Raw genomic sequence first — 12,381 nt, forward strand, 5'->3', positions numbered from 1 at the left:
GCATAGTATTGTATATTATATGGTAACTCAGAACATTGTACATATGTCTATACCGAACACTGTGACCTCATTTTCTTCTTCTAAATTACATGCTATACTATGTTATTTGATACTATCTTGTCTAGCACAGTCTCTGGAGCGTAACAGTAAGAAGCATTTTGTATGAAAGTATTCTGTACTTCTGTATGACAACTATTAAAGAAACTTGAAACTTGAAACTACCTAGCTCCAGTTCAACCAGTGTCGCGGGGCATTTAGTTACCTGGCTACCTAGCTCCAGTTCAACCAGCGTCGCGGGGCATTTAGCTACCTAGCTACGGTTCAGCTAACTAGCTACATGCAGCATTTAGCGAGCTGGGTTAGCCGGCTAGTTGGCTTTGAATCCCGGCTAGGTAGCCAGGTAGCTAAATGCCCCGCGACGCTGGTTGAAATGAACCAACTTTCCTCTCTCTTTCACATGGTAAAATTTGTTTGAACAGCCAGGAGCAATACAAAAAGAACCACTGCGGTCCCGTTGTTTGGTAGGCAACATTTTATTTACTGACTGACCCGACAATCCATGTTTACTATAGGCAGCTAACCAGCAGTGTATACTAGGAGCCAGACCAAACCAACACTGTGACGTCACCTTCTAAAATGCCGCCGCCCATGGCGAAAACAGGGAAATTATATTTGATTTTTCAGACAAATAAGCAGGATTTCACATTTGATTATAGGACCCTGTCTTACACAAGGTACACAACAAACAAACTAGGATCACATTGTTCAATGCTTCATCTCCTCTTTAAACCTGTTACTGTTATATACACTGTCATTACCCCACGGTGAGACAGGCCAACGGAACACCTTGTTTCTGTTAAAGAGCATCCTAAGGTGTGGACCGGCCTGCACTACACCGGACCGGGAGGCACTGAGCTGCAAGGAGGAGACGTCGTGATGTCGGGCCGGTGGCGCGAGGATGACGACGAGGAGTTCAGGGTCGGGGGGTCACGAGGAGGAGTAGGAGAAGGAGGAGGAGGAGAAAGAGGAGGAGGAGCAGCAGGCGCGAGGGCCAAACCCAGGTTCTCCCTCACAGAGGTCAAACTGCTCCTGGAGGAGGTGAAGAGGAACCGATACATTATCATCAGTAAGTAGGAGGAGAAAGGAGGGAGGGGAGGAGGGAGGGGAGGAGGGAGGGGAGGACAGGGCTCCAGACTAACTTTTTTACATTCGTTGCACCAGCACATAATTTAGGTGCACCCAAAAATGTTCACGCGCCTTTTGCCGCTGCAATAATACATTTTAAGCGTTACCTTTACCGTTACCTTTTTTGTCAGTTCCCATACACATTAGTAATTTCTTAAGATGTTTTGTAAATGATTGTAAACAGGAATAAGACGGGTACAAGCACCGCAACATTTTTCTTTACAAAAAAATTATTTATAGTTCTCCATTTTAATTCAATTACGAGCTTGTAGCTACTAAGTGAACTTGTGGTGTCGCTCAATGAGGAGTGGGCACTGGGCACGGTTTCATGTTTCACAGTTGCACATGGCTATTTTGTTTACCCCGTCATTCAGCGAATAAGAATGTCAGGGTGATGATCAGCGCCAATCAAAGGCAGAGCGGAGCGGGTCTTTGCAGAATGCACATTGCACATGGGGGGAAAAGACGCTACACATACACACTAGGGGTGTAACGGTACACAAAAACCACGGTTCAGTACGTACCTCGGTTTTTAAGGCACGGTTCAGTATGGGTTTTCGGTACAGTGGGGGAAAGTTTGGCTTTCCATGTTCCACTCAAGGGTGATGTAGTGTGTAGTTACTGTTAAGTAGGGCTGTCAATGAATATTCTATATTCAAATCAATAATCGACTTGTATAAACTTTTTTTTACAGCCCCCGGTGAGCATCAGCCTGAATGCGCTGCTTGACAGATAGGAGACACGCGACACCATTGAGCTGAACAACGTGTATTAATAAAACAATCTAGTAATAATGAACAACAACAACACCAACCAGAAGACAGTGGTTTGCACTCTGTCTGAGCATTTAGATTAACTTGTGGAACCTCGAGACAGTTTTATGCAAGCTATGTAAACAACTACAGCTGGAGTTCTAGCGTCAAAGAATGTAAGTAGCCTACTTTTCTGTTTTATAACTTTTTTGTAAATTAGCAACATTACCTCAGGGTAAAACGTTATTGAATAGAGAAAAAAGCGTCATGCAGGTCCCGTTTCATATAATTAATTTGATCTCCGAGAGACAGCCCCTTCCACCTCACGCATGAGAGAGAGAGGGTGTGTGTGTGTTCGCCACACTATGAGGCTATGCTAAATTACAGGTAAGCTCTCAGTGTTGTACGTGGGTTGAACGAACACCTGGCACTTTGCGCAAATTATATTTTGGGAAGGGGTGAACTTGGGAGTTTTGAATTAAATTCTGCACACAAACAAAAGTTCTGCACATGTGTTCCATTAACACTTTCCATGCCAGCAGGGGGTGTCCTAGATACCCTGTTGAGTGCCAACGCTCTATTCAATGACAGAGCGGTCACATTTGTGAACGCATAAACTATATCTTAAATTATGGTTATGTGTCTAATACGACCGTCGCTTATCAATGACTTGTTTGCAGTCAACATTGTCAAAACGGATTGTTTTTTAATCGGTTAATTTCCGTTTTATACCATTTTGAAAAACGCTCGTTTTTTTATACTTTCAGAAGAAAAAAAAAGATTCTGCAGGAATCGCGCTTTACTGTAATACACAAAACACGCTGTCATTTTTCGGCCTATTTATGAATCGTTTTCAAATAAACGCTAGATTATCGATAGTATATGTGTACTTATGCACGCTATAGAAGCGGGCTGAAAAATCGATTATCTTATTTCCTGATCAGCACTCACAGCCACACACACACACATATGGGACACGTTGATATATAGGTGAAAACAGCTCTGATTATCCCAAGACTGGTAAAATAGATTCCTTACCTCAGATCAGATGTTCTCCAAAAAGATTATTCCAATTCCTGATCGCCATTCCAAATATCGATCGCGTTTATTGATCCAACGCTGAGTGGTCGAAACACATATTCCACGCTGTTCTGCAGCTCGGCAATGAGTGGGTTTGGCTCGGATTACATGCCTGACAAGTAAAATGTGGAATCCGGACTCTTTTTTTCAGTCCAATCCAATGGGGTGCAATACCATCCGGAGATACGATAGGGGGCGGTATTTTCCCTGTTCGAGCTCAGACAGATCCCCACTGGTAACGTGAGGCTAGATTGATGAAAAACGAATGGAAATCGATAATAAAAAATAACGATTAAAAACAAGATTTCTCGTCGGTTGGCACTCAACGCATGGCATGAACTAATGAGATTTCTCATCGTTGGCACTCAACGCATGGCATGAACTAACGAGATTTCTCGTCGTTGGCACTCAAAGTGTTAACGTACCGTTGCATTCGTTCGGTACACAGCGCTGGAATCTGAGGTGCACCGGTGCGACAAAGGAAGATATTCAGTCGCACTGCACTGATTTTTGGGTGCACAATGCGACCAAAACAGTCGCACTCTGGAGCCCTGGAGGAGAAGAGTAAGAGGAGAAAAGGAAGCTGCATCATCCTCGGTGTGGAGGAAGGAGGAGGGAGAGCTCCATTTCCTACTCATCTATGATGTTGTTGAAGGGTAGAGTTCTTTCCATGCTGTTCTTTATACTAAGCTCCTCCCTAGTTAGACACTAAACGAATGTAAAGTTAATACTGCTGTTCATACTAGGCTCCTCCCTAGTTAGACACTAAACTAATGTAAAGTTAATACTGCTGTTCTTCATACTAAGCTCCTCCCTAGTTAGACACTAAACTAATGTAAAGTTAATACTGCTGTTCATACTAGGCTCCTCCCTAGTTAGACACTAAACTAATGTAAAGTTAATACTGCTGTTCATACTAGGCTCCTCCCTAGTTAGACACTAAACTAATGTAAAGTTAATACTGCTGTTCTTCATACTAGGCTCCTCCCTAGTTAGACACTAAACTAATGTAAAGTTAATACTGCTGTTCTTCATACTAGGCTCCTCCCTAGTTAGACACTAAACTAATGTAAAGTTAATACTGCTGTTCTTCATACTAGGCTCCTCCCTAGTTAGACACTAACCTAATGTAAAGTTAATACTGCTGTTCTTCATACTAGGCTCCTCCCTAGTTAGACACTAAACTAATGTAAAGTTAAAATACACTTAGTTCTGTGGCTAACCAGCTGGAATCAGACAGACAACATCATTGGTAGGAAACAAGGCTCGGGATCCAACGTTCAGAACCGACCTTTCAGTTCAGTTCAGTTCAGTGCAGAGTTTTTATTTGCCACATGGAATCATACAATCAGAGTTTCTTCATTACACAATCATAAATAACATTCCATGGACAAAAGGAGCAGGAAGAAGAATAAATCTTATAGTTACCTGCCCCTTATTCCTAAACTAAAGAAGTATTTACTTAATGGTCGGCGTACAACCTAATTTACACAAATAATAATTTATACCATTATACAAGAAACTCACAATCCACAGTTAAACAAGAAAAAAATTAAATGTCAGTGTTTTGGACTAAAGCTGAAGATATCTTCAGTGTTTTGGACAGTCTTAGGACTAAAGCTGAAGATATCTTCAGTGTTTTGGACAGTCTTAGGACTAAAGCTGAAGATATCTTCAGTGTTTTGGACAGTCTTAGGACTAAAGCTGAAGATATCTTCAGTGTTTTGGACAGTCTTAGGACTAAAGCTGAAGATATCTTCAGTGTTTTGGACAGTCTTAGGACTAAAGCTGAAGATATCTTCAGTGTTTTGGACAGTCTTAGGACTAAAGCTGAAGATATCTTCAGTGTTTTGGACGGTCTTAGGACTAAAGCTGAAGATATTGTCAGTGTTTTGGACAGTCTTAGGACTAAAGCTGAAGATATCGTCAGTGTTTTGGACGGTCTTAGGACTAAAGCTGAAGATATCTTCAGTGTTTTGGACAGTCTTAGGACTAAAGCTAAAGATATCTTCAGTGTTTTAGATATCTTAGTCTTAGGACTAATGGCTAACGATGCCAACATGCAGGTGGCCACAAGCCTACTGACGATGGCTACATGCAGGTGGCCAAAAATGTAGCTGCGCGTCAAATCGTCATGAGCTGACGCGGACGCTAACGTTGTTGTCACCACTACAGTTCACATGACACCACTCGCTTTACGGCATGTATCGGATAGAAAAATACTTCTTGTTTTTACGATATCCGATCCTGTGAATTTGGCCAGTAACGGACCGATACCAATACTGAATATCGGATCGGTGCCATCCCTACCAGATTCAAATACAAAAACAAAACGCTAATTTTTAAACTATACATCGTTTTTACTTCATGTAAAGGAGAGAAAGAAGGCTCTAGAGACGACACGACACACAACGATAGCAGAGGATTTGGAAATATTTCTGATTAAACCCCAGAGCAGCGAAAGCTCTCCCGACTGGAGAGAAGCTCAGAGGACCAATCCAGACCAGCGACAGTATGTTTGCGTAGTAGGTGATCAATTCGCTACGTTGATCCGTCCGTGAATGAACAGAAAAAGCTACGGATGGTCTTACAGTTTATTTTTAAATTGGAACTTAACATCAACTCTGGCTGCCCAACAAATGGATACTAATCATTGAACGTGTATTAAAAACAGATGTAGATGAACAGATCAAAGTAAGCACTCTACAGATATTGAGCATCATTTTGTAAAATGTCCAGTGTCACCAGTAATACCGGTGTTTGCATTTATTATTCATGGGAAATTCCACATCACCGCAGCAAAACACACGTAGGCCTCTTTGGTCTGGCATGCTGGTATGGACAGTAGCTACGCTCGGAGAAGCATCAGCGCCACTTTCACCTTGGAGCACAAATCTGTGAATACATTCCATACATTTTCCTTTGGGGTGTTTATTAACATGATTATATCTCTTTCTCTCTCTCTCTCTCTCGCTCTCGCTCTCGCTCTCTCTCACTAACAGAGAAGTTTAACCAAGGTGTGTCGGCGGAAGCCAAGAAGCAGACCTGGAATGATATAACGGATCAGGTCAACGACCTGGGAGAGAACCGGAGAGAGGTACAGAGTTATTATTATTGGTCAGGGTTACATGAATTGGGCTCAGTCACCAGCTCACAGCTGAAATATACTCTCCTGTTGATGTAAACCACAGAGAGGTCAAGTGTTATTATTATTGGTCACGGGTTAAATGGCTCACAGCTGAAATCGGGGTTCACACAAGGTCCTTGGAGTACTTAAAGTGCTTGATTAAAAAAATAAAAGTCAAGGCTAGGAATTCCTTGAAAACAGCCCATTTATTTTCATTTTTTTTTTCGTTGGAGGAACCCCTAGACCTAGAGACTCATATCAATCAATCAAATCATTTATTTAACCAGATAAGCATCATTGAGATTAAAATCTCTTTTTCAAGAGCGATCTGGCCAAGCAAGGCAGCAGAAAGTTTCAACATAAAGAACATCACAATAAAATACAGATAAAACATTCACAGCAAGCTCCAATTTCAGGCAAGTTATCAAACAGGCAAATGATCAAACACAGTTGCACTGTCCGAGGGAACTGAGTTCGTAGGATTTTAAAATGGCTTTGAATTCTCCGAGGGTGACCAGTCCTGGTAATTTTAGGTCCTCCTGTATCTTGTTCCAGGATGAAGGAGCAGCATATTTAAAAGCCCTTTTTCCCAATTCAGTTCTCATATGGGGAACTTCCAGTGTTAGAGCAGCTTGAGAACGAAGGGCATACTTATATTGCTTCGTGCACAGAAGCACACTTGGGTACGAGGGAACCAGTTTAAGCAGAGCTTTGTGCACAAGAGAGAGCCATCGAGAAAATCGCCGTATTTGTAGAGATGGGTAACTTGCAATGGCATATAGGGTGCAATGGTGCACTCGATTTCCACATCCCGTGACAAAGCGTAAGGCAGAATGGTACACAGTATCAAGCTTTCTAAGGTACTGATCAGGTGCATACATGTAGAGTAAGTCACCATAATCGAGTAGTGGTAAGAAGGTGGTCGAGATCAGGTGACTTCTCACTTTAAGTGAAAAACAGGACCTGTTTTGAAAAAGAAGCCGAGTTTAAGCTTCAGCTTTGACACAAGTTTGTCTATGTGAGATTTAAACGTAAGGTTCTCGTCCACTGTAATGTGAGATTTAAACGTACAGTAAGGTTCTCGTCCACTGTAATGAGATTTAAACATACAGTAAGCTTTTCGTCCACTGTAATGAGATTTAAACGTAAGGTTCTCGTCCACTGTAATGAGATTTAAACTTACAGTAAGGTTCTCGTCCACTGTAATGAGATTTAAACATACAGTAAGGTTCTCGTCCACTGTAATGAGATTTAAACTTACAGTAAGGTTCTCGTCCACTGTAATGAGATTTAAACTTACAGTAAGGTTCTGGTCCACTGTAATGAGATTTAAACGTAAGGTTCTCGTCCACTGTAATGAGATTTAAACGTACAGTAAGGTTTTCGTCCACTGTAATGTTAAAGAGATTTAAACGTACAGTAAGGTTCTCGTCCACTGTAATGAGATTTAAACGCACAAGCTTCTCGTCCACTGTAATGAGATTTAAACGTACAGTAAGGTTCTCGTCCACTGTAATGAGATTTAAACGTACAAGCTTCTCGTCCACTGTAATGAGATTTAAACGTACAGTAAGGTTCTCGTCCACTGTAATGAGATTTAAACATACAGTAAGGTTCTCGTCCACTGTAATGAGATTTAAACGCACAAGCTTCTCGTCCACTGTAATGAGATTTAAACGTACAGTAAGGTTCTCGTCCACTGTAATGAGATTTAAACGTACAAGCTTCTCGTCCACTGTAATGAGATTTAAACGTACAGTAAGGTTCTCGTCCACTGTAATGCGATTTAAACGTACAGTAAGGTTCTAGTCCACTGTAATGAGATTTAAACGTACAGTAAGCTTCTCGTCCACTGTAATGAGATTTAAACATAAGCTTCTCGTCCACTGTAATGAGATTTAAACGTACAGTAAGCTTCTCGTCCACTGTAATGAGATTTAAACGTACAGTAAGGTTCACGTCCACTGTAATGAGATTTAAACGTACAGTAAGGTTCTAGTCCACTGTAATGAGATTTACACGTACAGTAAGGTTCTAGTCCACTGTAATGCCTAGATATTTGTAGGAAGCAACCCTTTGGATGTCAGTCCCTCCAGCAGTAACAAGTGTGGGAAGATCAGCTGGGAGTCTCTTCCCATTTGAGAAGAGCATAAACTTTGACTTGTCAGCATTTAACACGAGCTTAAGCTGGGCAAGATGTGACTGAACAATGTCAAAGGCAGATTGCAAGAACTCCATCGTTTGCACAACACTGGGAGATGAGCAATAAATTACTGTGTCATCAGCATAGAAATGGTAAGCAGCATTAGACAGGTTGATACAAAGATCATTTACATATATGGAGAACAGTAGAGGTCCCAGTACGGAACCTTGTGGCACACCCTTAAGTACAGGGAGGAAAGAGGATGATAAACCAGCAGACTGTACACACTGCGATCTACCCGTCAGGTCATTTGAAAACCACTCTACAGCCTGTCTAGATAATCCAGTTTTTTGTAGACACTTCGATAAAATGGCATGGTCAACCGTATCAAAGGCTTTGGATAAGTCTAGGAACAGAGCTGCACAGTATTTATTGGAATCCAGTGATTCAATGACATCATTGACTACTTCAACACATTGGTCGCCAAAAACGGCGTAAGTCGTTATTGCCCGCCATGCGTTGAACGCCAACAACGGCGTAAATCGTTTTTGGGATCTGTGAGGAGGCGGCCAAGCGAAGGAAAAATGCAGTCCGAGTCAGGTTGCCATCACCCAGTGGTTGGTTTTTTATTCTATTTGTTCTTTTGCTCCCCAGTGGGAAAAAACGGGAAAAAACATATTTTAACATAAATACAAAAATAATACAAAATTATTAAACTTTCTTTTAACAAATATAAACAACTAGGCCCTTGGCTAAGGGACCTAGGTCTTAGTACGGCTGTGTCTCACTTCCAAGCCTGTCACTACTTCTCCCCGAGAGGAGCCTCCATCCCTGGCTTTATGCTGGAAGCTCCTCCTACAGGGACAAACCAAAAACAAACAATCAATTAATCAATACAGACATCAATTTACACATCCAATAACTCTGGACAACATGGATACATTACTCCATCATGTTCTATCATCACCAAACACTAAACAGTGTTTAGGGCGCTTCATAAACCTATTCCCCTCTCGTTATGAAAATCCCCCCCCCTGTACTCTACCACACTTGGTTCCTTCCGAATCTCCCCTCCAGAAAAGGCCCTGGCCTCTCCCAGTTCTGGTTGGGCAGCCAGAGATCCTACAAGGAACCAAGTGGGAGCACAGACAAACGGTATTTATCAACAAATGCATGTACTTTAATTCTACATAACATGTTATGCTTTAAACCAATGTGTCTGTATTACAAAACAACATAACAAAACAAACTAGGCCGAAGGCCTAAACTAAATGTTTGGCCGCATGACCACATGTGGGAACAGGTCAAACCACTTAAGGCCCATGTGCATCCCTACTTACAGGGCATGGGATAGCCCCATGACATTACCCCCCCCTTCTGGAGTAGACACTTGTGGCGTTCTGGAGAGGTAGTCTGCTGTACAGTTCTCCTTCCCTTTCCTATACAGTACCTCGAAGTCGAAAGGTTGCATGGCAAGGAACCATCTCGTGATTCTGGAGTTGGTGTCCCTCATGCTCCCCAGCCAAGACAGTGCCCGATGGTCAGTCTCCAGGCTGAATCTCCTGCCCAACAGGTAGTATCGGAGAGAGTCCAGTGCCCACTTGATGGCAAGGCACTCCTTTTCCACGATGGAATACCTGACTTTGTGAGAGTTGAGCTTCCTGCTGATGTAAGCAATGGGCTGGAGATTACCCGGTTTCCCTTGCAACAAGGCGGCTCCAATACCCAGATCCGATGCATCCGTTTGGACTGTGAATGGCTGCTCAAAGTCAGGACTCTTAAGCAGGGGCTCACCGCACAACGAGGTCTTCAAACCCTGGAAGGCCTCCTCACACCCGTCCGTCCACCGCACTTTGTTGGGCTCGTTCTTCCTCGTGAGGTTCGTGAGAGGCACAGCAACAGTTGAGAAGTCAGGTATAAACCGCCTGTACCAGCCAACCAAACCCAGGAAGGACTTGACCTGAGTCTTGGTTGTGGGCCTCTGAGCGGACTTGATAGCATCAACCTTCCCCACCTGCGGTCGGATCAGTCCCTTCCCCAACACAAAACCCAGGTACCTGGTCTCCTGCTTGGCCAGTGAGCACTTGTCAGGGCGGATGGTGAGGCCTGCTTTCCTGATCCTCTGCAAGACCTCCTCGAGATGACACAGGTGCTCCTCCCAGCTGTTGCTGTAGATCACTATATCATCCAGGTAAGCAGCGGCAAAGGCCTCTGTGCCCGACAGGACCTTGTCCATCATTCTCTGGAATGTCGCCGGCGCTCCATGAAGGCCGAAAGGAAGGACCGTGAACTGGAAATGACCAAAGGGGGTTCGGAAAGCCGTGATCTCTCTGCTCCCTGCTGTAAGGGGAACCTGCCAGTACCCTTTGCAGAGATCAAGAGTGCTAATGAAGCTGGCGCCTCCTAGCCTCTCCACCAGATCATCGATCCTGGGCATGGGGTACAAATCAAATTTACTCACCCCATTGATCTTCCGAAAGTCCAAACAAAACCTCAGGGTGCCATCCTTCTTTGGGACCAAGATGACTGGGCTGCTCCACTCACTGGAGGAGGGCTCAATCACCCCCAGTTCCCTCATCATTTCCAACTCCTTCCTCAGCACCGGTAACAGACGTTCTGGCACCCTATAGACTGGCTGACGAAGGGGCTTAGTCTCCTTCAAAGTGATGTGGTGGTGCACCATGTCCGTGCGCCCCGGAGTCTCCATGAAGAGATGGAGGGGCAAGATCCGAAGGAGCTCTTCTCTCCTTCCTGCTGAAAGGTGGTCCATGTCCAGCTTCTTCCCCTCCTCCCGACCGGGTAGGTACTGCTCCATGGGTTCCTCCTCTTCCTCCACTGCCTGGATGAAGAGCGAGTGCGGTACAGGTGTCACAGAGACTGGGCGGGGGTGCCATTTCTTGAGCATGTTTATATGGAAAATCTGAAGTGGCTGCCTCCTCTCTGGCATGTGGATCTTATACGTTACCGGCCCCATCTTCTGCTTGACCCGGTATGGGCCCTGCCACCTTGCCAACAGTTTGTGCTCTGATGTTGGCAAAAGCAACAAGACTTCCTCCCCAGGTTCCAAGCTCCGCTGTCTTGCCGACCGGTCATACCACTCCTTCTGCTTGGCTTGGGACTTCAGAAGGTTTTCACGTGCCATTGTGGTGGTCCTCATGAGCGTCTCTCGCATTTTCAGGACAAAAGAGATGACGTTCATGTTCTGTGGTTTGTCCAACTCCTCCCAGGTTTCTCGCAGCACATCCAATGGACCTCTGACCTGGTGGGCATAAAGCAGCTCGAAAGGTGAAAACCCAGTTGAGGCCTGGGGAACCTCACGGTAGGCAAACAACAGAAACGGCAGCCATTTATCCCAGTCCTTCCCTGACTCAGAAACAAACTTTTTCAGCATACGTTTCAGGGTCTGATTGAAACGCTCAACAAGGCCATCAGTCTGAGGGTGGTAGGGAGTGGTCCTTACTCTCTTGATACCTAACAGCTGATAGACCTGTTTGAGTGTGCGACTCATGAAATTGGTCCCTTGGTCCGTAAGTACCTCCCTCGCGATCCCTACCCTAGAAAAAAACTGCAGCATAGCTGTAGCTACTTGCTTGGCTGTCACTTCTCTCAATGGAAAGGCCTCTGGATATCTGGTGGCATAGTCACAAATGACAAGGATAAACCGGTTGCCTGCCTGGCTTCTCTCTAATGGACCAACAATATCCACCCCTATCCGCTCAAAAGGGGTGCCTATCACAGGGAGTGGCATAAGGGGTACAGGGGCTGTAGCTTTCCCTGCTGTAAGCTGGCACTCTGGACATGTCTTGCAGTAATATTTGACCTGGCTATACATCCCTGGCCAGAAAAACCTTTTTGAAATCCTCTGGAAGGTTTTCTCAAAAGCTAGGTGACCCGCCCAAGGAATAGTATGGCCTAGCCTCAGCACTTCCTCCCTGCATGCCTTTGGCAGTATGAGCTGCCTGTCATATTCACTCTGTTTATAAAGCAACCCATTGTCGAGCAGAAACCGCTTGCTAAGGGGACTAGAACTGGATTCCTTCTCTGCCTCTTTGAAACAGTCTATTAGAGTGGGGTCCCCTCTCTGTTGTCTGGCA

General features: G+C 44.2%; 1 protein-coding gene across 1 annotated transcript in view; it reads left to right on the top strand.

Annotated features, from left to right (window-relative positions):
• The window catches only part of LOC311227307 (uncharacterized protein), a 50,446-nt gene that overhangs the window by 12,332 nt on the left and 25,733 nt on the right, over positions 1 to 12,381 (top strand). The window contains exons 3-4 of the mRNA XM_084312910.1: positions 863 to 1,126; positions 6,020 to 6,114. Coding sequence (XP_084169036.1) covers positions 937 to 1,126; positions 6,020 to 6,114 — 285 coding nt within the window. The 5' untranslated portion in view covers positions 863 to 936. The remainder of the gene's footprint in view (positions 1 to 862; positions 1,127 to 6,019; positions 6,115 to 12,381) is intronic.

This window comes from Notolepis coatsorum (genome assembly GCF_963971535.1).
Source record: "Notolepis coatsorum genome assembly, chromosome: 1".
Classification (NCBI taxonomy): Eukaryota; Metazoa; Chordata; class Actinopteri; order Aulopiformes; family Paralepididae; genus Notolepis; species Notolepis coatsorum.